At 54.3% G+C, this 25,585-nt stretch overlaps 1 protein-coding gene across 1 annotated transcript; it reads right to left on the bottom strand.

The window, feature by feature from the left end:
• On the bottom strand, positions 1–25,215 carry LAPTM5 (lysosomal protein transmembrane 5). Its single transcript, XM_004266560.4, has 8 exons — positions 25,027–25,215; positions 10,189–10,282; positions 9,428–9,504; positions 7,694–7,828; positions 6,509–6,631; positions 5,215–5,310; positions 2,451–2,543; positions 1–1,170 (listed from the first exon to the last, which is right to left on the bottom strand). The coding sequence occupies exons 1-8, from the start codon at positions 25,111–25,113 to the stop codon at positions 1,081–1,083; spliced, it is 795 nt and encodes a 264-aa protein (XP_004266608.1). The 5' UTR covers positions 25,114–25,215; the 3' UTR covers positions 1–1,080.
• Between the last annotated feature and the right edge of the window lie 370 nt (positions 25,216–25,585).

Below are 25,585 nucleotides of genomic sequence, written 5' to 3'. Positions count from 1 at the left end.
GAGAAGCGTGTTGCTGCTTTATTGAAACTTCTTCCCCGTCACACAAAGCAATGACACAGGGGTGCGGTGGGGAGCCCCTTGCACAGCCCTCGCCCTCTGCACCCCCCTCGCAGACCCCAGAGAACCCGCCTCTGTGGCCTTATCTCCGCCTTTGGGTCAGCGACCTCGGGAATCCCAACTCCCAGGGAAGCAGGCAAAAGAGGGGGTGCAGGGACCAAAACCTCCCCTATGGCCCCACCAACACGAACCCCCCGGGCGGGGACTGTGCCCACAAAGGGTTTGCCTGTTTTGACTGAACTAACCTGTGGATTTAGTCCAACAAATGGGTTTGCCTGATTTCAGCGCTGAATTTCTGCTCGACCACAAGTGTCGGGCAGAATTGGGTGGCCTACAACCTATCTGGCAACGGTTGGGCTGTGGGTCAGGACTCACAAGTACTGAATTGACCACAGGGGGCAGCCGGTTATTGGACTAGATTGAATTGAATGGTTTGGGGGGCTAAGTTGATTTTTTTATTATTGGATTTTATCACTATTCTAAATTAACTGAGGGTTGGCTGACTTAATAATTGCTTAAGGAACTATTGGAAGAAAATGGATGGATGTATTTGGTGGGGAGGACTAACTGATGATTACTTGACTAAATTGCTCTGCGAATTGACAACTATTTACAAACTGACACAATGGACTCTTTTGTTTGACCACATTGTTTTCACTGAAATGACAAGTGTGTTTTTGATTTGTCAGTCACTTGGTAAAACTGGTCAAGTTGAGAGGTATTTAACCAAACTCACTGACTTTAGAAAGACCAATCGTTTAAACCAACGTCAGAGCTGATCAAAAGAAGCTGAGTGCTGTTGGACTGAATTTTTGAGACCCAATCATTCAGCCTAAAGGGGTTGACCCAGTTGTGAGCATCTCCCAGGCCCCGCAGGAAAAGCAGGCCAGCGAGTGGGACACAAGCGGATTGTCCTGAAGTCAGCCAGGTGGTTCACCCAGGCCACAGGGGCCACCTAAGCAAAGAAGCGGATTGCGAGGTAGCTCCGCCCCTCCCAGCACCAGGGCTGGGGCCTGGTGAATGTCACGCCTCTGAGTATGGGGGTGGTGCTGGGCCCCCCTCCGGAATCTTGTATGGCAGAGACACGGCTTCCTCATAGGATGGCAGGACCACCTGGGAGAAACAGAGAGATAAGGGCCGAGAACTGACCAGATGGGACCACTACCCCAACCTGCGGTTAAGGGGCTCCAACCCCCACCCCTGGCAAAATGATGTTGATGATGATGATGACTAGCATGCCTTGGGCACTTACTATGTGCTAGGCATGGCATGCATAAGACAGGTACGGTTTCTGTTCCTGTAATGGACAGACTTGCCTCTGCCTGTTCCGCATCAAGCCCCCTTGTTTTGATAACAACACACTGTTTTCCCTGGGAAAACATCCTCAGTCCATGTGCTTTCAGAAGACTTGATCAGCCCTCTGATCTGGGGGAGTGGACATGAGACCTCATGTCTGATGGGGTGGTCGCTCAAAGTAGAATCTCATCCCCCGGCAATCGTCACTGGTTTGGCGATAGGCTTGTAACCCAAGCTGGACCAATCAGACATGCTTCTGGGATGTCTTTCTTACTGCTGGGGTTGCTGAGAGGGTGGGATGACAGCCTAGGGATTTCGGCAACCATTTTGCTACCATGAGGAAAGGGCTGCCTTTCATCCTGAAAATAAGATCATGTCTGGACATCAGGCTTCAGCCATGCCTGAGCCAGACCTACATTGGACTTTCAAGTTCTATAAGCTAAAAAATTCATTTTATTTTTTACATAAGTGAGAGAGTGTTGGGTTTCTGACACTTGCAACCCAAAAAATTCTTGACTAATACAATCCCCATTTTACAGTTGAGGAAAGTGAGCCTCCAGTAATTTAAACCAGCTGCACTTTTCCCATCACTTTTCCAATCAGCTGCTTCTAAGCGCAGTTAATCCCTCTGCCTGGAAGGCCCCTTCCCCTTTCCCAGCTAACTTGTACCCGCTGACAGTCTAAGACTTGATCAAGTGTCACCTCCTCCAGGAAGCCTTCCCTGACACCCCAGATGAAACCAGGTGCCTCCTCCATGCTCCCATTGCCCCTGTGCTTCACACCAAGTTGTAATTGGATCTCTGTGTCTAGATTCACTCTGGACTATACTCTCCTCCAGGACAGGGTGGCATCTTAGTTTTCTCTGCAACCAAAGGGCTGGATATGAGTCCAGGAAAGAGTAAGAAGCATAAAATGTTTAATGCATGAATGAATGAATAGAATCCTAGACAATCAGAGTGGAAAGAGATCTTCCCATTTCTTCTGGTCCAACCCTCATCTTACGAGTGGAGAAACTGAGGCCGAGCAAGGCAGAGAGACCTGCCCTAAATGATACAGTGAGTGGCAGAGCTAGGACTTGACCCCCCCAGCAGGCTCACCTTCTGCAGCATCTTGGAGCTGCTCCTCTCCTCGGCCGAGTTCATGTACTTCATGAATCTGTAACATCTCCACACACACTTGAACATGTAGACCTAGAAGAAAGGCCCAGGTCAGGCTGTGCTTTGTGACCCTCCTTCTCACCACCCAGCAGACCCAGGACAGATGCTGGGCGCTTCCTGGAGACCCCCAGCTTACCCTGAAAGGTCAGACCCCTCTTCTGGTTGGAGGGGGCCTCACCTGCCCGTCTCAGGTGTTCCAGGTGTTTCCCTTTTCACTGCCCCACAGACTCATCACAGAAAGGAGCTTTTTAGAGGCCTCTGCACCGCCCTCCAGCCTCCTTGGCAATAATCCTGCAGATTCTGCTTCTCCGCCCCTGAGGACTGAAGCTTACCATCTCCTGAGGTGGCCCCGCCCAACCTGAGACAGAGCTGACAGTGGGAAATGTTGTCTTCAAAACTGCTTACGATATGTTGTTGTTGTTGTTGTTTTTGCGGTACGCAGGCCTCTCAGTGTTGTGGCCTCTCCCGCTGCGGAGCACAGGCTCCGGATTCGCAGGCCCAGCGGCCAAGGCTCACGGGCCCAGCCGCTCCGCGGCATGTGGGATCTTCCCAGACCGGGGCACGAACCCGCGTCCCCTGCATCGGCAGGCGGACTCTCAACCACTGCACCACCAGGGAAGCCCGATATGTTGTTTTTTTAAAGCAGATTATCCAACAGTGTATGCAGTAGTATCCCATGTTTATAAATGCAGAAAAATTATATGTATGGATGTATATATCTGTCAGATAATGTGAGCAACGGCTCTCTCTTAGCAATTGATGTAAGAATTGGGGAGAAGGGTTCCAGGGTGGGGAGTGAAGTCCCCAGGGGTGTGTTCAAGGAACAATAGCCAATAAGTCTCTCTCTGCCCCCAAAGGAAGAAGAGCAGGTCTTGGCATCTAGAAGGTCCCTTGTTTTATGGAGCCCCATGATGGGGACTTAAAAGGAGCAGAAATAAATAAAATGAATTATGAAAGAATGAAGTACGAAGGGCCAGGGCAAAGCAAGTAGGTGAAGGGTAGCCAGTGAGGCAGGGTTGGGAGTCGGGGTACAGAGAGAACTCCCACTGGATGAAGATAAAGAACAGGAGGGGGTGGGGAGGGATGGAGGTGTGTGGTGGGGTTTGGGCAGTTTCTCTCTAGCAGAGTATATGACGTAAACCTCCACGTTGGTCCCCCCAAGCCTTCAGGAATGTTCTCACTGTGCATCACTAATGCGCTAGGTCAGTCCTTTGAGGAAAGTTTAAAAGGAGCGAAGTTGTTTCCAGTTTGGCACTGGGTGAGAGCAGAGACTACTCAGGGCCTGGGATGTAAGGAGGCAGTGATGTCTGGCTACACCACCCACATAAAAAGAGGGGGCAGAAATGCACCCAGATATCAGAGGTGCTGCTCTCCGAGTGGCGGTGGTTGGTGGGCTGATCGTCTTCTTTCTGCTCATCTGTAGTTTCTAAATTTCTACAGTGATCATATGTTACTTTCACAATCAGAAAAGAACACTTTTAAAAGCCCTTCCTTTTCTTCAGTCGACATCAGCCTCCCTGTGGCTTCCGGCCACAGGGCCCCATTGTGGCCTCTAGAATCCCCATGAGAGTCCTTTGGGTACTTGGAGGCTGCGATCAGGTCCCCCTTGAGTCATTTCTTTCCCAAGCTGAACTGCCCTGGTTTCCTTGACTCCCGAAGACGGCAGCGTTTTCTTGCCTCTTCACCCTCCTGTTGTGCTGCTATTTTTTTTTTAATATAAATTTTTAAATTTATTTTTGGCTGCTTTGGGTCTTCATCGCTGCACATGGGCTTTTCTCTAGTTACGTCGAGAGGGGGCTACTCTTCGTTGCGATGCGCGGGCTTCTCATTGTGGTGGCTTCTCTTGTTGCGGAGCACAGGCTCTAGGCACGTGGGCTTCAGTAGCTGTGGCACGTGGGCTCAGTAGTTGTGGTTCGTGGGCTCTAGGGCACAGGCTCAGTAGTTGTGGCACACAGGCTTAGTTGTGGCACACGGGCTCCGTGGCATGTGGGATCATCCCGGACCAGGTATCGAACCCGTGTCCCCTGCATTGGCAGGCGGATTCTTAACCACTGCACCACCAGGGAAGTCCTGTGGTGCTGCTATTACTGCACTCCTGTCTGTCACCATTTCTCCAAGAACTGGGACCTGAAACAGGACTCTATCCTCTGGGCCTGACTACCCGTGAGAAGAACAAAACCAATCCCCTCCACCCTTCTCATCACCAAACCTCTAGTAATGTGACCTCAGGGCTCATCTACATTTTGGTGCCTGAATCACGTAAAGCTGTTAACATGGGCAAAGCAAGACTTAGGGTGTCCCTTTCACAGGTGAGACCCAAGACCCAGAGAGAAGTGACTTGAAAACCATCCACACAGCTAGTGAGGGGAGAGCTGGGATTCAGACCCAGGACTTCCTGAATCTAATTCCAGACAAAATAGCTCCTCCTTCCCCTGGATCAGGTCTCTCTGAGTGACACATTAAGTCCCCGACCCTTGAACACAGGTGGGTCTTCACAGATCCACTTGCTCTAAAGGGGGCGTCCCCGAGGATCCCACGTGTGGGCACAGGGGCTGGTGTGGGGAGGGCTAGAGTTAGGAGCCAAAAGCAGGGGGCGCGGGGGTGGAAGAGACACTTCCCTGCCTCCTAACAGTCTGGCATGGGTGGGCCCGGGGCAGATCAGCCTCTCCACCCCTCCCTGAGCCGTGGGGCAGGGGCCGCTCACCTTCAGGATGAGGACAGTGATGAAGGCGATGGAGAAGATGAACATCATCTTGATGAACTGGTTGTGAGCCATACCTTCCTGGCTGGGGAGGTAATTCTGCGACAGATGTGGGGGCCACGTCAGTGTCTCTGGCCATAAGGAACTCTAACAGTACCCACACATCGAGGAATAAAAGCCAGCTCTCCACGCACACAGGAACGTGCAGTGGCACAGCCATTATCATGGCCCAACCCTTCAAGGGCCCTAGGAGGCCACCTACCATCAGCCTCATCTGACAGGTGGGCAAACCCAGGGAGACAGATGCAGCTGACGCCTGTCCAGGTGACCATTATCTGGCTGCTGCCCCATCCTCCAGCTGGTGGGCCACACCCGTGTCCTTCTCTGGAGGATAGTCTTGGTTGAGGGAACCACCTAATCCTGAAATACCTGGGAGGTATGCCTCGTCCCCTAGGGGCACCTCACAAGCAGGACTTGTTGATGGAAGGTTCCTGCTCTGGTGGGACAACTGCTGTGGCATTTGCAAACATGTGCACACATCCTCTGACATTCTTCCCTCGAGTGTGGGCTAGAGCTAGAGACTCACTTCTCACAAATAATAGGATGTGGCAGAGGCGAGTGTGATCTCCAAGACCACAGGGCCGCTTCTTCCTTGCTCTCTCTCGGATACTCACCGGGGCGGGGGGCGGGGGGGGGACCGGCAGCCATGACATGAGGATGCTCAAGCAGCCTCATCAAAGGCGCACACGGTGGGGAACCGAGCCAAAGATCCCACAGCCACGCCAGTAAGCCAGCTTGGGAGTGGATCCTTCAGACCTAGTCAAGCCCTTGGCATCCACAGCCCCATCCTCATCTCAGGTGCAACCTCAAGAGAGACCCTGAGTCTGAACAACCCAGCTAAGCCACTCCCACATTCCTGATCCTCAGAAACTATGTGAGGTAACAACTGTTTATTGTTTTAAATCACTATGTTTGGGGATCATTTGTCAGACAGCAATGAAAACACCAATACTATTTCTGCGCTGCAGTTCATACTCCAGGGCACACTCTGGGATCCAGCAGCACTACTTCTAAAGCCACATGTCTGCCTGGCTTCTTCCTTTTGTCTAACTTGCTTCCCTCATTCCTTTCAAGTTTCTTCCTGAGAGCTCTCCTTCAGGAAATCACTCACACAAGAATCCCTCTCCAAGCTCCACTTTTAGAGAACCCAGCCTAAGCACTGAGGCACAGAGAGGGAGAGCAACTTGCTCAAGGCCACAGAGCCAGTGATAGGAGCAGACCCTCAGCCCAGACTCACCATGTGGTTCATGGACTTGAAGTTGAGATAGGTGGGCACTTCCATGTAGGAGCTGCAGAGAGTCAGGATGCTCAGGCAGAAATCCAAGAGCTGCAGGGTCATCAGTGGGACCTTGGAGGGGCCCTTTGGAGGAAGAAGACAGACAAGCAAGTCAGCCCCAACCCAGAGGCCCGGGTACCACGGGACACACAGTGGCCCCTCAGCTTGAGAGACTGTCAGCCAGAGACATCGACGACTCCCTGGTCCATGGTACCCAGAAAGAAATGGAGGTCCATTTCTCAGACGTTCACACCATGGGCTGGTGCAAACCCAGGACTAGAACCAGGGTCTCCTGACTCCCAGCCCAGGGGCTTATAATGTAGCTTCTCAGCCTCCTCAAGGACCACAGTCAGGGGAAGTGTGAAAAGCAACTTTGGGGAACTGCGTCTGTGATTGGCACCAGGCATCGCGGGCATTCCCACCAAGGATGTTCACCATCCTTACCTTCCTTTCTTCAACGTGGTTACAAAGGAGAGACAAAACAGGGGCTGGGGAGGGAAACGGGGCATGTCCCGGTTCCTATGGTGTAAATTCACACGTGGTTGGCATTTTTTCCGTTCTTACCACGTGCTAAGCACCCTGTGCACGCTTTCCTCATGTAATGCTCATAAGACATATTGATGAGACATGATCTCAAGACACGTTTTACAGGGAGAAACCTGGGGTGAGGGACTTCCCTGGTGGTGCAGTGGTTAAGAACCCATCCGCCAATGCAGGGGACACGGGTTCGAGCCCTGGGCCGGGAAGATCCCACATGCCACGGAGCAGCTAAACCCGTGCACCACAACTACTGAGCCTGTGCTCTAGAGCCCACGAGCCACAACTACTGAGCCTGCATGCCTGGAGCCCATGCTCCGCAACAAGAGAAGCCACCACAATAAGAAGCCCACGCAACGCAATGAAGAGCAGCACCCCCTCCCCCCGCCGCAACTAGAGAGAGCCCACGCGCAGCAACGAAGACCCAACGCAGCCAAAAATAAATAAATAAATTTTTAAAAAATAATAAGAAATGTGGGGTGACTTGGAGGAGCTCAGGGACTTGCTCAAGCTCACCGACTAGAAAGGGCCCTGGGGGCTCCCACGCTCACTGGCCTGGGCTCCTGCACCTCCCCCGCTGGCCGGCTATGGGACATGGGACATACTCACCGCCCGGCTGCTGCTCCGGGAGACAAACTTGAGGTAGGCGGGCAGCTCGATGTAAGAGCCCAGCAGGGTGAGCAGGCACAGGAGGAAGTCCATGATTTGCAGGGACAGGAAGGGCAGCAGGTACTTCTCCCGGTTCTGAAAGGCAGGCCCAGCATGGTCAGGGGTCCCTTGCACAAGGCGCTTCCATGCAGCCTGATGGCTCCACGGGCCCCCTGGCCCACAGTTCCCTTCCGTCCCGGGGAACTCGGTGCTCTCCTGAATCACCTGTGGATCTTGGCCGAGGTCACCCCATGGGGGTCCACATGCCTTCCTCTGAGTGAGGCTCTGGGCGCGGGGAGAAGGTAAGGCCCAGGACCTGAGGGTGAGCAGTCTCGGCGTCCCAGGAGGAACCGGGAAGAGTTCCCATCTACAGAGATAAGCGCCTGGGGGCTCCAGGACCAGGGTCTGCCTCAACTCGCTCTTAAGAACCCAGTGACCAAAGACTTTGTGTCCATTTGACAAATGAGGAGGGATCAGAGAAGACTTCCTGGAAGTGAGGGCACCAGGGCTAGAGCTGGAAAGAAGCAGGAGGGAAGGGGAGGGTATTGGCGGCAGAAGGGCTGTCCCGAGGCCCGGAGGTGAAAAAACTAGTGCTGCTTTAACAGTGGGTCTTGCCTCTGTGTGGGCCACCCCCGGGGATGTTCAGTCATAGTGAGGGACCCTGGGAGGCTGAGGCTGAAGTCCCTCTCCTTCAACTGAAAGCAAGTGACCACTATGACCAGTATAAATGGGTAGGAACCCACAGCTGGGGACAAAAATCACAGAAAAGGTGGTTTCGTGGTTTCTCACGTGGTTGTCTAAAATCACTCAGGAGGCAGCCGAAACAGCCCAGACTGAAGCTCAGAGGCTTCGGGGATGACCTGACCCATTTTCCTAGCTGGACCATTTGTGTTTCTGCATGGACCACCGGGAACCAAGGTGAAATCACCCCCTGCGGTGTAGGGCTCCCGAGAGAGCAGCGTTAGCTAGGGAGTGAACAATGGCATTTCAGGCAAGGTGGAGACATTCCAAACTAGCACCAAATCTCCACCCCATCCTGCCGGCGCTGGGAGTGCCAGTCCACCACTGTCTGTCCAGGAAGTATTCTCTTTCCGAGGTCTGCTCTCGTGGCTATGTGGCGGGGCCCTGGCTTCCTGCCCTGCTGGGGGCCAAGGGACAGACAAGTTCCTTTCTGCAGGAGGCTGAGTCACAGCCCGCCTCTCCCTCTCAATCGCCAGCTGGATGGCACCGAGCTGGACGCATCTACACCCTCCCCTCTGCTCCTCTCACTGATTTCGAAACCCACTGCTTTCTCCCCTCTACCTAGGCCTCAGAATGACCCGTCTTTTCTTCTCTACCAAATTCCCTGCCACCATTTGCAGTTCAAAAGGATGTGGGTTGCCAGCTAGTTCAGCCGAAGTGTCAATGATCGGCAGTGGCCGCAGCCGGCTGTGCACACCCTCGTGCATGGAGGGTGTATTTTCACAGGGAACCGAGGCCTCCAACCTGACGGATCTGGTGTGAAAAAGGGGGTTTCCAAAAAGTAAGTGTGAAGATTTCTAGGGTGCAGTTTGGATCTCCTCCAAATACCCACCTCCCAGCATCCAGTGCTGTCCACATAGTGGGTGTGAATAGGAGGGACCCAGGAGGGCAGCGGGGCCTCCTTGCCAGCCCGCAGATCCCGGCTCCCCTTCCCCTCCCCGACCAGGCACTCACCTTGACCACGCCCACCAGCAGGCTCAGGCTGATGATAAAAAGCATGGTGATGAGCAGGAAGCTGGAGATCAGTTCCGCTGAAAGGCAAAGAGGGCGGTGAGGGGCCCGGAAGTGCCCCCAGGAACCCACACCTGGGGTTCCAAGGACCGCACTTTGGGAACCACTGGTGTGGGCACTATGCCCGTGAACCAGAAAGCCCAGGCCCCGCCCTCCTGTAGTTCTCAGTCTTGAGGGGCACACAGAACATTTCAGGTGACACAGGACAGTATGACACAGGGTGCAGGGCGGGAAGGAGGCCTGGGGTCTGCTTTTACCAGGATGAGGTGGGGGAAGGCCTCTGAGGAGGTGGCCTGTGGGCCGAGTGGCCAGGAGTCCAGAGAGGGACCCCAAGACAGGGCCCAGCTTGGTGGGGTCAGCGCAGCTGGAGCGTGGGGAGTGAGGGGGAGCGTGGACGGAGCCACGAGGTGTGGGAATGTGGCCAGGGAGGGCAGCAGGGGCTGGAGCCCCCATGAGGAGCTGCGATTTTATTCTGGGTGACGGGCTGCTATCGAGCAGGAGAGTCCCGCTGTCACCGTTCTAAGCTGATTTGGTTTGCAAAGCGCCATCCTATCTGCTCTCACACCTGGAGACTTCAGGGTGAACAAGTGGAATTTCTCCATTTGCAGACGTCAAAAAGGACAAGTGGCAGAGCCTCAACTCCACCCCTAGCCGGTGCCCATCCCCCTGCTACCCCACCCCACTTTGGCTTCCCCTGGACCTACCGATCCTGAGGTAGCCTGTCTTCGAGAACTTGCAGGAGGCCTTGCCGTGGGCCACCTCCACTGAGTGCTCAATGAACAGCAATACGCTCATAATCTGGGGACAGAACAGAGCATTAGTGAGCCGGGGCCTGCACAGCTCCGCCACCAACCCCTCCCACCCCGAAGGCGTGCAGTCAGGGCCTGTGAGGAGGGGTCCTGGAGGAGATGGAATGCGGGTCAGTGGGGCACCCCAGGTAAAGTGTGGCCTGTACAGGTAGACAGCTCAAGCTCGTAGTTCCTCCTTCTTCCTCTTCCTAGCTGTGTGAGCTTGGGCAAGTTACTTGACCTCTCTGTGCCTCAGTTTCCCCATCTGTACAATGAGAATAATACTGATAGCTTCCTAAGGAGGCAGATGGGAGGAGTAAATGAGAACATCCCAAGAGGGCACTTAGAACCACACCCAGTTATCCGTAAAGTGATAACTGTGACCTCTGAAGGTCAGGCTTGAGGAAGTGGGGGAGACTGAGGGCTCTCACCAGTGACTGGGCCCCTGCTCTGCACCTTGTTTTATAATGACAAACTCTGAGCATCATGGGATCTTAGTCACAGCATCTGAGCATCACAGAACTTCAAGTTCTTGGGGTCATCAACACAGGCCTGGGAGCATCTGGCCGGTGAATCCCAGCCCCCATGGCCCCTCAACCCCCATAGGCAAAATGGAGATAATAATAACACGTGTCTCATACGGTTGCAGTGGGGCCAGATGGGATAATTCACTGAGAGTACCTGACAAATAGTAAGCGCTCAATCTGTGCTATTATTATTGTTATTATTCCCTCTAGACTATAGGTTCTAGGTAGGGAAGGACTGTGTCTCTCTTGTTCACTGCTCTAGCTGTTGTAGATGAATGAACAGAAGGATGGACGGAGGGATGGATGCATGAACGAATAAACCCTATTCCCTCAGAGGAACCTTGCTAAGAATGACAGAGAAGGGGCAAATCTAATGGGCATGAGTGTTGCCATGGCCCTGGCAATAACTGAAGTCCAGCCACGAAACTGCAGATTGAAAGAACCTTGGAGGTCACCTTACCCCTGCCCTCCATCTTCTAATGCAAGAATACTGTGCCATGCAGCCTCTACTTAAATGCTTCCAACCACGGGGAACTCACAACCTTCTGTGTGTCCATGCTCTTACAGCAAGGCTTTCCCCCCACCATACACACACACTTCTCCAGATGCCATCTGCCCACTCTGCCAACAAGATGTCTCCTCCCTTGTAGCGGATGTCCTACCTCTATTAATATGGCCTAAGTTTACACTGGCTTTCTAGGCGGCCCTTCACTAGTAACTGACGCTCGGCTGACAAGCAAATAGACACCCACCATCTGTTTCCCCCTAGCTGATTGTGTGGGTTTTTTTAGCTCAGACATAGGTTTCGATTTGTCTTCCTACCATATTACATCTTGTTCAGGGGACAGAAAGGGACAGCAGAGAAGACTGATGAGGAACTGGGCTCCAGAGCCAGTCAGAGGTGGATTTGTATCCAGGTCATTATGTGACCTTGGGCAAGTCACTTTACCTCTCTGAATTCCCTCATCTGGAAACTGGCAAACGCTGGATTTAATAAGGAACAAATTGCATTGTACTGGCGAAGCACTGAGCTTGGAGGCTGGCAGCGGGTGCTCAGCAAGTATAATCTGCTTTTGGCTGGTGTGAGCTTACGTGGGGCAGTCTAGCAGTACCGTGAGGAGAGTGCCAGGGGGCTGACAGTGAGCTTGTTCTAGCTGCCCCCTCTACGTGGTGTGGGGTGAACCAGAAAGGCTTTGTTTCACCAGGAGAGTGGAAAACAGCTCAGAGCGGAAAGCAGACATGGCGGGGGCTGTGGCTGGTACCCACAGGAAACAGCTCGGAGAGAGAAATGTGGCTTCCTCATCCCCTAAAGCCTGGAGCTCCAGCCCCTCTTCTCCCAGTTTCCCCTGTAATGAGGAAGAGAGAAAAGGAGGCAGATGACGGTTCAGTCCAGGACAGAACAGGGCACCCTGAAAGACTGGGAGCTCTGGGGCTCCTGTGGTGTGCCAGCAGAGCACAAATGAGTCACCACAGCTGGGCTTAGAAGGGCGCTAGCATTCATCAGCCGTGGCACAAGAAGGCTTTTGAAGTCCCAAGAGTCCAGGATTGTCTGAGATCTAGATAGAAGCTCAGAATCAGACAACCCCAACGTCCAATCACTGGAAAGAGCCTCTGCCCACTTATTTTATAAGTTCCTTCTGCTTGTTTTCTAAGCTCAGAGAGGTTAGGTGGCTCGCCCAAGGACACACAGCAAGTTGGGGACAAAGTGGAGACTGGAGTCCCAGTGTCCCAGTGCTATCCTGATGCCTTCCCACACACCCCACTCCCCGAGTCACCTCAGAGCCCTGCTAGCCCCGACCCCAGAGGGCTCAGATATTTTGATCATGTGCCTATGTCAACAAAACCTTTTGCACACACTACTCTCTATTTCTTGATTTCCAAATTATATGCATGTGCTCCTGTCTTGATTTATAATGAACATCATAAAACACACATACCAAAAAAATCCAGAAATGAACAAAGAACATGATTGACAAATTTAGAAATTCTAATATTGCCATTCTGAGGCCCCAGTGGTCACCTTGGGTATCACCCCACTTTGGAGACCAGTGCTAACCCACAAACCACTCCCCAGATCCTCAGTTCTGGCCCCAACATCTCCCACAGCCCTGCCACCATGTCTGCAATCCTGCCATTAGCGTCCCAGCTGCCCCTCTCCAACCACGCCTCCTGAATATCCTGGGACCCCAGGAAGGGGAGGGAAGAGGAGGGACATTTGTACAGCCCGACTCCGTGCCAGCTTTGCCACCCACACCATCCCAGCGATCCTCCCAAACCCAGCCAAGAGACTGTTCTTAATGCTCCCACCCCCATATCACAGATGAGGAAAGCCAGGCTCAGAAAAGTCCAGTAATTTGTCCAAAGCCCCCCAGCTGATCATCTGTAGGGCCGCGATTCAAACCCAGGCCAGTGGGCCCTGGATCTGATTCTCTTCCCCCCTCCACTGTCCTCCCAGCATCTCCCAGCCTCCTAGCTCTGCCTGAGGCCTGCCCTCCTCGGCCACTCCCATGTGGGCGCCCAGCAGAGTCAGCAGGGCACCCCTCCTCTTCCCTCTGCCACCTCCTCCACCTCCCACAGCTTGTGCAAGCAGCAGCAGCAGACACCAGAAGCATTTCTACTTTTGTAAAAACCACCTGTGTTTAAAACCAACCTCATCCTTTACTCCATTTCACCTTCTCAACCATCCTGTAGAGAGAGGGAGATAATTCTGTCCCCGTTTGCCAGACGAGAACCCTGAGTCTCACCGAAGGCAAGAACTAGCCCCAGGTCACAGAGCAGGGCAACCTCAGAGTCTGACTCAGACCTTCTGCTGGCCCCTAACCTTCAATGGAAGACACCAGTCCCTGATCCAGGAGAAAGATAGGCGTCTCAGCTCCCTAGGAGATGGGGTGGAGAGGAATCGACATTTCTTGTGCACCTACCGTGTGCTTGGACCTGTACACACAGGCTTGCACCACCATCTCCCAAAACCCTGCAAGAGAGGCAACATTTTCCCCATGGTATAGATGAGGAATAAAGGCTCAGCAAGGAAAATTCACACGCCCTGTGTCACGTGGCCAGGCTGGGATGTGATCCCTGTTGCCTGGGTTCCCAGGGTCCAGGCTCCACTCAAGGCTGAGTGGTTGCTCTGGGGCCCAGCCCTGGTCTCACCAACCATCTGGCAGCTGACCCCCATCCTTGGACACCCGCAGCTCAGAGGACAGCAGCTGGAACTTGAGACCGCTCCCACCGCCTCACGGCTGTGTAACCCTGGCCAGGTCCTGGCTCCTCCGTGATCTCAGTTTACCTCCTCCAGTCAACGTGGAGAGTCACCCCTATTCGCACTGGAATGATTGAACTCCTGCCAACTGCAGCACGTCACACCTAGGCTGCCCAGGGTCTCCCACCCCAGAGCTGCACCCCACTCATCAGAAGGCCCTCACTGCTCCACCCAAGTCCCCAAGCAAGAGCTGTTTGTAATTCCAGAAAGTGCCTGGCTTACCTGTAGCATAAGCTGGGAGAGGCCAGGAAACTCCAAGAGTCAAGATTTCCCAGGCCACCTGGCCCTCCCCTTCCCCTCACGGCCCTGGTTTCCACCTGGACACAGAGCTGCCCTCTCCCTGATCTCTGAGGACCTGCCTGGGCCATGACTCATGCCCTCCTGCTACAAGAACGGGGCTTCTCTCCTCCCACAGTGCCCAGGCAGATGGCATTCACTCGCCCAACTTTTCCTCCATAATAGCATCTCCTCACTCACTGTACCTTAATTCCACATGGTGAGATCACGTGGTTGAGAGCCAGGTGCTGGAATCAAGTGGCCAGGGCCCCAGCCCCAGCTCTGTGGCCTTGAGCAAGCCACTAACCTCTATGATCCTCAGTCTCCTTATCTGGGAAATGGGGCTAATAACTGGACCTGCCTCGTAGGGTTGCTCTCAGGTCAAATGACGCGCCCGCGCCAACCCTGGCATACAGCAAGTGCTCCATCAGTGCACACTGCTGGGCAGGCACACACTTGCTCCCTCGTTTCTTCATCCAGTAAACACTCTCTGAGCACATGCTGCCTCCAGGCCCTGTCTGGGAAAACCACGGACCCTGGCCTGCAAGTGTCACAGTCCCCAGGGGAACCCAACAGGTGACCAGTGTGTTTAGAATCACGACATGGGACATGCAGGGGACTCAGAGTCCCCTGATGAGGGAGTGATGACAGCTGTTTGGAAGGCACAGGGAGGGTTTCACAAACAGGAAAAGCTTGACCATGGCAGAGAGGAGAGAAAAGCATTCCAGCCAGAGTGATCATCGTGTGTAAAGGCCCAGAGCCAGCAGTACAGACCCAGTGAAACTCGGGGGCAGGGAAGAGGCAGGGAAGGCCTCTTGCCTGAAAGAGGGGATGTCACTTGTGGGAAAGTGAAGCCCAGAGAGAGGCAGTAGCCAGCCCAAGGCCACACAGCAAGCGTGTTGCAGAGTCAGAATCAGCCTCAGTCCTCCTGACACCACACCAGGGCTCGGGCTGCATGACCTAATCAGTCCTGGCCACGCTCAGCACGCCCACTGCCACCTCCACTCTCCATTCCCCTTTCTCACCTCTTCCCTCGGCTTCTCCCTGGTTTCAGTTCTCATTTTCATCCCCTCCCCGACTCTTCTTTCTCAGTAACAAACACAACTTCCCTAAGCTGAGCAATGGAGGAAGTGGCTGGGAGGCCAGGAGAATTTCTACTTGTTTTCCTGGTGGCTCTGAGAAGCAACCAGCAGCCTGAGCTGAAATGAAGGGGGCAGCAGTTGTAGGAGGAGAGGAAGAATCAGGTAGGGTGGAGGGATGAGAGCACTACTGAACATGGCCGTGGCCATAACGATGGCGATGCCGCAGCTGAATGGAAGAGAGATGAGGGTCAGGCGGGACTGACAATGGTGACATGCTGGGAGGCGGAACTGGCCGTCCCGTGGCTGCATTTGGCAGGCCGGTGACAGTTACGACCCTCTGGGCAGTGATAATAGAGGTGGCGGTGGATGCTGCAGGGGTGCTGGTGATAGAGGTAACCACAGGGCTGCTGGGAAGTGGTAATTAACTGCAATGACAGTCAGGTCATGCTGTGCTGCTGCTGTTGATGGCAGAGGTGAGGGCATGTTCTGATGGTGGTGACACCAGATCCCCTGGCTCTGGGGATCAAACACCAGTTCCCGGTCCGAGAACATGGGCCCACCCTCTCGGACCTCCTGGGGGGCTTAAGACACACCCTCTCATAAGCAGGCAGGCAGGAACCCATCCTCTGAGCTTCCGGGGGATAAAATTTACAGGGACACCCAATGCTCAGTGAGCATTTACTATGTGCCAGCCAGTGCGTGGACACTTTCCTGTCTGTTAACTCCACTTCTCCTCACAAGTCTGTGAGGTCAGGACTGTTTACCCACTTACGTCCAAGGAGAACAGGGACTGTGGGTGCCGCGGCCGAAGCGGCACAAGGAGTCCGGCCTGGGCTTGTCCTCAACCCTTCCCAACAGAGATAACGCCGTTTGCACAATGGGAAACCGGTCCCAAGTGCACAGCCCTTCCTGCCCCTCTCCCCTTCCAGGGCTGCTCCACCCTGACCCTACATCCTCCGGCTCTGGCGGCCTAAGAACTCAGGGGCTCTGACACTCAGACTGTTATTATTATCACTGTCGTCCTCTTCGTCTTCAGCAGCAGCAGCATCGCCCCCACCCTGAAGCTCAGTCCCCTCTACCTCACCCACCCACCCTGTTTTCCCTGGGGGTCCCCTGGGGCTGTCTGGCGAGAGGATGGGAGCAAAGAACCAGATGTGTCAGCGTCAAGAGGAAGCTCCCCTCCCCCAACCCCACCCCATATTTCCTGTCACAGCTTATCGGGGGCGACTGCGTGGGGATCATTCCCCCGCCGCTGCAGCACTATCTCCCCAGCCACCTCCCCAGCTGGCCCAGATAAACATCACGATGTGCCCCCCCCCCCGCCCCCGCCAAAGCCAAGGCTCAGCTGTGGCCCCAGCCGGGCAGCCTTCACCTCCCTGGGAGCCTGGCTCCTCTGGAGGCTGCGGCTCTGCTGTCCACCCTCCCATCCCCGCCCCCTCCTACTATTAATTGTCCCCCCACAACCCCGCCTGGCCCCTTTACTCCTCTGTGCCTCAGTTTCCTCATCTGTAGAACAGAGAGAAGGCTCCACCCACTAGCAAAGCTGTAGTGAGGAAGGAGGACATGACGTGACATATGTCTGCTACCAAAGATGATGATTCAGAAAGATCGAGTGACCAGCAGAAGCATTTGGTGTGGACTCCAAGCCACAGGTCCCCGTGGCCGTTGTAATAGCCCACCCTGGAAACAACCCCAATGTCCTCCCCCAGTACAACAGGCCAAATACGTTGTGATATATTCATGCAGTGAAATACTTACTATACAGCAAGGGGGAAATGAGCTGGATACACACGGCCACACGGAGGAAGGTCGCAAATGCAATGTTGAGAGAAAGAAAGAGCCCATGTTGTGTAATCTCATCCCTGGGTACTTCTAGAACTACGTGTGTTGGAAGAAGTCAGTGGGGCCCACGTAGTGATGAGGTGGGGACACCAGGGGCCCTTGGGGGCTGGTCCCATCCTATTTCTCAATCTGGGTAGAGGTTACCTGGCTGTTCACTTTGAAAAAGGTCACCAAGATATGCACTTATATAAATTATGCATCAATAAAAGGTTTGCAAAAGTAAAATAAAATCGAGATTGGTTGCCACCGGGTCAGACCCTGGGGATTACACAGATGGATCAGGCTGGGTGAGCCTCCGGGCCTCCAGGGCGGACCACATGACCCCCAGGACCCCAGCAGGTGGGGGTGGGAGCTGCCCTGGGATGGAGGGAAACGCTGGGAGCTCAGGGTCCAGGAGTTGGGGCTCCAGGAAGGCTTCTGAGAGGCAGTGAGTCTTAAAAGAAGATTTCTCCCAAAGGGCAGTGGGAAGGGTGTTCCAGGCAGAGGGAACAGCAGGGACGAAAGCAAAAGAGAGTGAGACACATTTAGGAAACTGCAAGCTTCTCTTGGGGAACTGTGACTTGGGCTTACCATGTGCCAGGTACAGAGGAGGCCCCCAGGAAATGGCAGCTTCTGGGTGGCTGGGCCAGTGGAGGGATGCAGGAGATGCTAGGGGGACATGTGGTTTTACAGGGATGTGACTTTGGGGTCAGCAGGGGTGGGAGAAGGAGCACCCCGGGCAGAGGGGACAGCTTGTACAAAGGCCGGGAGCTGGCAGAGAACAGAGTTCGGATGGCGTGTGCCAAGGTTCATCACCCTGCAGGGTGGGAAGGGCCAGGACGGGAGCAGCTCGCTCTGGCACCACGTCCAGGAAAGCCAGCGTGTCATCCTCTGAGCCCTGTCCCTTGCCTGTGCCCTGCGTGTGACAGCCCAGCAAGGCCTGTCCTCTGCTCTCTGCCCTTTGACCTTTCAGACCTGCCCCCATGAAAGAAGACAGGATGGCAAGCCTTCCCCTGAAGGAGCAGGCACTAAGGGCAAAATTTCTGGCCCAGTGAATCCCAGTGGCTTCTGTCATTCTTGGTAGGGGGAGCAGTGGTCATCCTTTATAGGCACCCATTTGGGAGCTCAGAGTCAGCCTCCAGGCTTGGTCCACACCCCCATCCTCCTCCACTTCTTGAGTATCTAGAGAAGTACCCTGCACCCACCAAACAATCCCCATAAAACATCAATTCCTTATTTACCTTCAGGGCAAAGGTCCCCACGTGACAGTAAAAGTTACTATTACTGGAGCATTTAGGAGAGGCAAGGTCCTCTGAACACTGACACACACTCATTCATTCGTCCTCACCTCAGCCTTATGAGGCAACTTCAATTATTATTCCCATTTTCCCCCCGTTTTGCAGGTGCCATTGAGACTGCATCTTTGCATGTGGGCTCCGTGTTTCTAAGAACAAGGCCCCCCGGATATTACGGTTGAACCTCACCCCATTGCTGCCAAGAAGCCTGCCCCTCCCCCACCGCGGTCTGGAGCAGCAGCAGGGGAGCCTGGGCCCCGAGCAGGACACCCGGGCTCTTGTTCTTTACCTACCCCGGGCTGCAAAGTCGCTTGGCCTGTCCAAGCCTCAGTTTCCTCTTCTGTCAAATGGGGGCTCCAGGGGTAGCTACAATGTGTGGGGCACTCGCTGGGTGCTAGGTGTGTCTCCCACCTGGTTTCCTTTGAGTCTCTGACCTTGCAGGTCATAGTTATTGGCCCCCAGTTGACAGGGGAGGAAACTGAGGCTCGGGGAGGGGGAGGGACACGCCGGGCCTGCAGCAGGGCTGTGGGGTGGAAGGCGGGAGCCGGCGCCTCACTCTGTACAGCTCCCTGCTCAGCTTCCTGCCTCATTAGAGGTTCTGTGCACCCTCCCCTTCCCCTGGTGGGGTGCGGGTCCCCTGGGAGACCAATGCAGGCCTCATAGTGAGCTCAGAGCGAAGCCCTGGTTCCAGGCCACTGCCCTGGGCTCAAAATAAAAGCCTCACTTCCTGGGAGGCTCTGGACTAGGGTGGTGACCAAGAACCTCGGCCCACCCAGGCTCTGCCTTCCAGCCACGGGGCCGGGTCTGAGTGGGGCCCCAGCCCCTGCACCAGCCCCTGGACCCTCCCCCAGGTTGGTGCCTCTCCCAGCTATGGCCCTCTGACAGCAGTGGGTCCCTCTGACCAAGGTGATGCCCGATGTCTGGAACCACCATTCCCTACCCCCCATTCCCAGAAGCCCCTTATTTCCCTTCCCTTCCCTTCCCTTGGGCCTGAGAACAAGGAAGTGGGGAGGGGATAAGGCCCAGCCTGGGGTCTGGCCTGTCCTGGCCCACCTCACACAGATGACTGGTCACCATCACTCGGCCCACCAGGCCTGGTGCAGGAAGAGACCAACTTTGCCCCCAGAAGGCCCTGCATGTCACCCTGCTTTGGCCCAGGGGGTCCAGTGGTCCTCTCGATGGCTCCAACATTTTATAAGCTAGAAGGCAGAGTGCACACCCCAGAGATGGGGAGCACAACTGAGTTCCCACCAGGGGCCCTTGGCCAGGGCACTGGGGAGGGGCCACGACTCCCACTCTACCCCACATGGGAGCATCAGGCGTGAAGGCAGAGGTTCTAACAGACGACCTAACAGTTGGGACCTATTTTTAGGCCCCAAACAGATGAGCTCTCGAAAGGGGAGTGGCCTCTGGTCACGTCCCACAGCCCACACTGGGCACTCGCCTGCCAGCCCTCCTCTCCAGTGGGGTCACATCAGCTCAATACCTCAAAACAGTCACCCTGAGACTGGGACCACTGGCCCCATTTAACAGAAGAGAAAATTGAGGCTCAGACAGCAAAGGCACCTGCCTGCTCAAAGCCACATCATGAGTGAGTGATAGAGACAAGTCTGTGATCTTTTCCATCCGAAAGTGGAGCAGAGAGAGAAGAGCCACTGGAATTCTGAGGAGGACAAGCAGGAGGGCTTCCTGGAGGAGGAGGCTTCCCATGAGCTGGACCATAAAGAAGAAATGAAGACTGGGTGACAGAAGGGTCTCTCAGAGAGACAGACCACCCCTGGGCTGTGGGCCAGGTAAAGAATTCATTTGTTCACTTGCTGGCTCATCCCACACACCTGGGTGCTGGTAGCTGAGGCCTGGAGCAAGACCTTCCCCCACCTCCCTGTGTGACCTGGAGCAAGTCAGGGACCCTCCTGGGCCTCTGTTCACTCATCTGTTAAATGAGAGAACTGGGTCAAACAGAGATCCATCCTTCTACCATGAAGCCTGAAAGAAGTCAGGCATTTGGTCCAGTCTTAACCCTGCTGACCTCTGTAGCCTCCCCCACCACACCTCACGACCATCCTGCCCTTGACCCCAGCTCTATGAGCTTCTCCGTGCTTCCAGAGCATCACCTGGCCTTTCCTACCTCCCCACCTTTGCTCTCTGCTCCCTCCACAAGCATATGCCCTTTTCCCCCCCAACATTCCCAAGCAAAGTCCCACTCATCCTTATCACTCCGGCCTCCTCCCAAAAGCCCTTGCTGAATCCCCAGCATCCACCCCAGGGCTGGGCTAAGGCCTCTCATCTGTGCCCCCATAAGAGCCAGCACTGTCATCCATCAACGCCATTCTCACAGTTTTTCCTTGGCAGGTTGGAATCCCTAGAGGGCAGAGGCCAGGAGTGAGTCAGGCCCATGTGCTGGCCTGGGGCTGGGCACCAAAAAGAAAGACACGTTTGAGAACAAATCTGCCTTCACTGGAGGCTCCTTAAAATAATGGAGGTTAAGTGCTCTATTATTAGCGGTGCCTCAGACACGGAGCCTGTTGTCAGCACAACTGTAAGTCAAGTGGTCAGACCCCAGAGCACCGGTAGAGCAAGTCACTTCACAGTAGAGAAACCTGACAAACGCGACCTCAGCCAGGTGATCAAGGTCAACATCAAGTGATAAGACACGCGGAAGTACACCCCCTTGATATGAAGTGCGGAGAAGGGCACTTTACCTCTGTGGTCATCCTCCCCAAACACATTGCCCAAGTCTAACCATGAGAAAAGCAGGCAAGTCCCATTTGATGAATATTTGACAGAATACGTGACTAGTACTCTTCAAAACTGTCAAGGTCTTCAAAAACAAGGAAGATCTGAAAACTCTCACAGCCAAGAGAAATCTAAGGAGGTGTCATGACTATATATAACGTGGGATCCTGGAAGAGAAAAAGGACGTTAGAGAAAAGCTGAAGAAATCTGAATAAAGTATGGACGGTAGTTAATAATAGTGTATCAATATTGACTCATCAGTTGTGACAAATGTACCATATTAATATAAGATGTTAACAGTCATGGAGCCCAGACGTGGGGTATACAGGAACTCTGTGCTATACAATTTTTCCGTAAATCCAAAACTGTTCTAAAATAAAACGTTTATTTTAAAACGTAATACATGTTCATTGTACCAAATACAGAGAATACAGAAAAGTAGCAAAAAATGAGAGCTTTCACAATCTATAACCCAGAGACAAGCCATGGCCAGCATCAGTCTCATTTCCTCCTGGCCCTGTTTTGGTGTATCCTGTTGCTACAGGGTTGAAATCGCCACAGCTTTAAGCTTTTGATCAGACAACACACTTCTAATGGAATTCCAGGCGCCTTGGACAGGAGAGGTTAGGGAGGGAGATATTTCTAGGCAAAAAGGTCTTCTGGGTCCCTATCTCCCGCCATTAACTTGGGACAGACATGCTTTGGCTTGCCAGGCAAACCAGAACCAAAGAGGCCAATTTACAAAAGTTCTCTGACTCCTCTGTGTGTGCAAGTTGGAGTCAGAAAACGTTCATGAACCAGGGAATCGTCTACACAAACCCAGTGAAATGCTGAGGAAGGTCCTCCAGCCATTGGACACGGAGGTCCTCCAGTAATAATGCCCCGATGACTCAGTAAAGTGGGGCATTGTCTCAGGATGCCAAGAGCCCGATTTAACCCTCCCCAGAGGGGTCCAGTCCACGAATAGCTCTCCGTGTGCAGGGCCGTCGCCCATGACTGGCTCCAGACGACGACCAATCTGGGTGATCAACACATCTGGATGGCAGCTTCTCTTTTTCCATCCAGATGTTCGAGGCCCTGGCAGCACACCTGCCACCCAACTGCCAGGCCACAGAGAAAGTCCCCAGGCCCTGCCCTTTCTGGGAAGGAGCAGAGGCCTCTTACAGAGGAAGCAGGAGGATGACCCTCCGCTGGAATCACTCAAGGACCCCAGCCCAGAGAAGACCTCCCGGGGCCAGTTGTACAGCTTCCAGACTTTTCTTCTGTTCTCCTGCCTTCAGGTCTAGAACATCCCATGGCTCCCCATGACCCACATGAAAGACAGTGGTTCTCAACTGGGAGTGATTTCACCCCCAGGAGACATTTGCAATATCTGTAGATATTTGGGGTTATCACAGCTGGCGGTGTGCTACTGGCATCTTGTAGATAAAGGCCAGGGATGCCGCTAAACATCTTACAATGTACTGTTCAGTCCCCACAACAAAGAATTCTCCAGTCCCAAATATCAATAGTGCCCTATAGTGAAGGCCCAGCCTCCAGCCTGTCCCTCCAAATCCCTCCCACCTCTTGCTGCCCAACCTAAAGCCCCCAGGTTAGTCTATGTAGGGTCCCCTGCACAAGCCACTGTCCTCAGCCTCCACACCTCTGCACACCTATCCCTCCCCATCCATACTCCCCACAACCAAACTCTACACCTCTGCCAGTGACACCTCCTCCAAGGAGCCTTCCTTGATCACTTGCCCACACATTCTCCAGCTCTTTGGGCAGGAACTGATGTCATTAACTGTGTACAGGTGAGGACCTCGGACGGCATGATCAAAAAGAAACCGCAAGAGTTACAAAACCCAGGGTTTGCAAGTCAGACTCAGGGCCCAGCAGCCTGCAAATGGATTTGACTTGGTCTGCACAGGGATTTCTTTTTTACCTCAAATCAGTCATGAACATGGAAACAGCAGAAATTGTGACATAAAAGCCTCTGTTTCCTGTTTCTCCAAATGTCAAAAGAGCGGCTGCTGGGGCCCACATTCCTCCATGGCAACAATCAGCGGAAACAGAGAGCGGCCGCCAGAATAGACCCAGAACAGGCTCCCCAGGTCACTGCAAGGTCCATCTGCCCCACTACGCTCACTTACAGGAGCTGCCTGGCCCCTGGAGGCATTGGAGTTTGAGACCTCTGAGCTGGTCCATACCCTCTTGTCCATCATCTTATAAAGGAAAAACTGAGGCCCAAGGGAGCAGCTTGTCCAAGGTCACATAGCCAGTTAGTGGCAGAGCAGGGGTAGGGACCCAGGGGCCTGCTTCCCACGGCGACACCCCTGCTTACTACACTGTGTTTCCAAGAATGCTGCACAATCTCAGAGCTTGAAGAGGCCCTAAGGACTTGGTCTGGGGACAGTCAAGAGCCATTCACTCCTCTCAGGAGCACTCTTGCGTTGGAGAAGCTAGGCAGAGCAACCTCTGAGCCCCGCCCAAAATCAGTGTTCTGGGGTCTGACTGCTTGACTTACAGGTGTGCTGGCAGCAGGCTCCGTGTCTGAGGCACTGCTAATAATAAAGCCCTCAAACACCTGTCAAGCACTGCTCTGTGCCTTGTAGATATTTACTCCCTCGATCCTGAGAACAACCCTAACAGAGAAGTATTATTATTCTCATGCCCATTTTTTGGACGAGGAAACGGACATTCAGAGAGGTTAAGTAAGTGGCCTGAGGTTGCACAGCTAGGAAGTGATGAGGCCAGGATTTGCACACAGGAGTCTGGATCCAGAGGCTGTTCACCAAACACTGAAGAGCACCAGCCCTCCGAAGGCTGGGCTCTTGCCAACAGCCCTGCCTGCTCTGCGTGCGGCAGGAAGCAGATGCAGCCAGGTCTGAGCAGTTTCCAGCGGCCCACCACAGTGTGCCAGATTTAGGCTAATTTTGAGGAAGACCTTCCAGGCTCATAAAAGAACTGTTAACCACAGGCCCTGAGTCACCCTGGGAGGAAGGCCCCCAGGTCTGGGGGAGCTGAGTGTGGCTTGGAGCTGTGGGCTGGGGGGATAGTTCTGGACAGGGCAGAACAGAAACCCCAACCTTCAGCCATCAAGACAGAGGGGGAGCCTCTGGCCCCAGGGGCTGTGACTCACCCAGAGTCACTCTGAGTTAATAAGAGACAAGACTCCGTACCCGGCTGTGCACACCAGCCTCCAAAGGGGAACCTCTGGGCCCGTTCCTCCTCGGCTGGGCCCACAGGCGCTCAGGCCAGGCCAGGCACCCTGCTCGTATGTAAGCTAAGAGGATACAGCCCCCTCCCTCCCCTCTGGAAGCACAAAAGGGAGATTCGCACTTCTCATCCCCTCCAGTGGCCCAGGCCCCATGCCTGCGACCTGACCCCATTTCCTGACAATGATCCCAGCTCACACTTCTCTCAAGATTCCTGGCTTCCAAAGCACTTTCACATCTGCTGCTCCGTTTGTACCTGGATGAACTTGTGGCTGCTACAGGTCCCATTTCACAGAGGCAGAAACTGAGCCTCAGAGAGAATGTGAGGTACGTTCGCTTAGAACAAGGACCCCGCCTCCCACTCCTGCCACTGCTGCAGGGTCCCCTCCCCCGCTTTGGACAGAGAAGGAGCCCAAGGCCCGGAGCAGGGCAGGGACTTGTCCAGGGTTCCAAGAGGAGGTGGTGAGCAACGGTCCTCCCGTTCGAGGGGTCTCCATAGATCGGGGCCGCCCTCACACACACACACGCACACACAGTGTCCCGGGCCGCCTGCACACTCACCACATGGTAGACGGCCAGGGCAGTGGTGGCGATGCGAACGTTAAAGCAGCAGCAGGTTTGGCGGATGGCGGCCGCACGGGGGGCCATGGTGTTGCCTCCCCTCCTCCGAGGCACTGACAGGGAAGGAGCCAGGAGCCTGGAGCAGAGAAGGAGCCAGGAGCCTGAAACAGGGCAGAAAAGGGAAAGCTGCGGGCGCCCTCCTCACTTCCTTCCTGCCCCTCAGACAGGCAGGGGTAAGGGCGTCACAACTGGGGCGGGGCAGCTGGGAAGGGCCCCAGCTTTCCTCAGAGCACGGCAGCAGGCCCCTGCCACTCCCAGGAGGGGCTTCCCTTGCACCGTCGGTACCTACCATTTGCCAGGCCTGGGGTTTAAGCAGTTTCACCCATGCCTTACTTAGAGGATGCCCACCACCACCCTTGGAAGCAAGGACTGTTAGCAATCCCATTTCCAGATGCAGACACAGAGGTCCGGAGAAGTCAAGGCATTCAGCCAAATCACACAGTAGTCAGTGCTGGTGGCAGGATTCAAACCCAGGTCTGTCCGGCTACAAAAATAGCTA

Source organism: Orcinus orca, chromosome 1 (assembly GCF_937001465.1).
Source record: "Orcinus orca chromosome 1, mOrcOrc1.1, whole genome shotgun sequence".
NCBI lineage: Eukaryota > Metazoa > Chordata > Mammalia > Artiodactyla > Delphinidae > Orcinus > Orcinus orca.
The sequence above is the reverse complement of the archived record's forward strand: the minus strand, read 5'-3'. Positions and strand labels throughout refer to the sequence as shown.

Excerpts from the sequence above, each read along its gene's own strand:
- LAPTM5 (XM_004266560.4), bottom strand. The coding sequence starts at position 25,113 with ATGGCCCCCCGTGCGGCCGCCATCCGCCAAACCTGCTGCTGCTTTAAC. Across the intron at positions 2,544-5,214 it reads TCACTGTCCTCATCCTGAAG|GTCTACATGTTCAAGTGTGT; the intron begins GTGAGCGGCCCC and ends CCTTTCTTCTAG. Across the intron at positions 1,171-2,450 it reads GCTCCAAGATGCTGCAGAAG|GTGGTCCTGCCATCCTATGA; the intron begins GTGAGCCTGCTG and ends TGTTTCTCCCAG.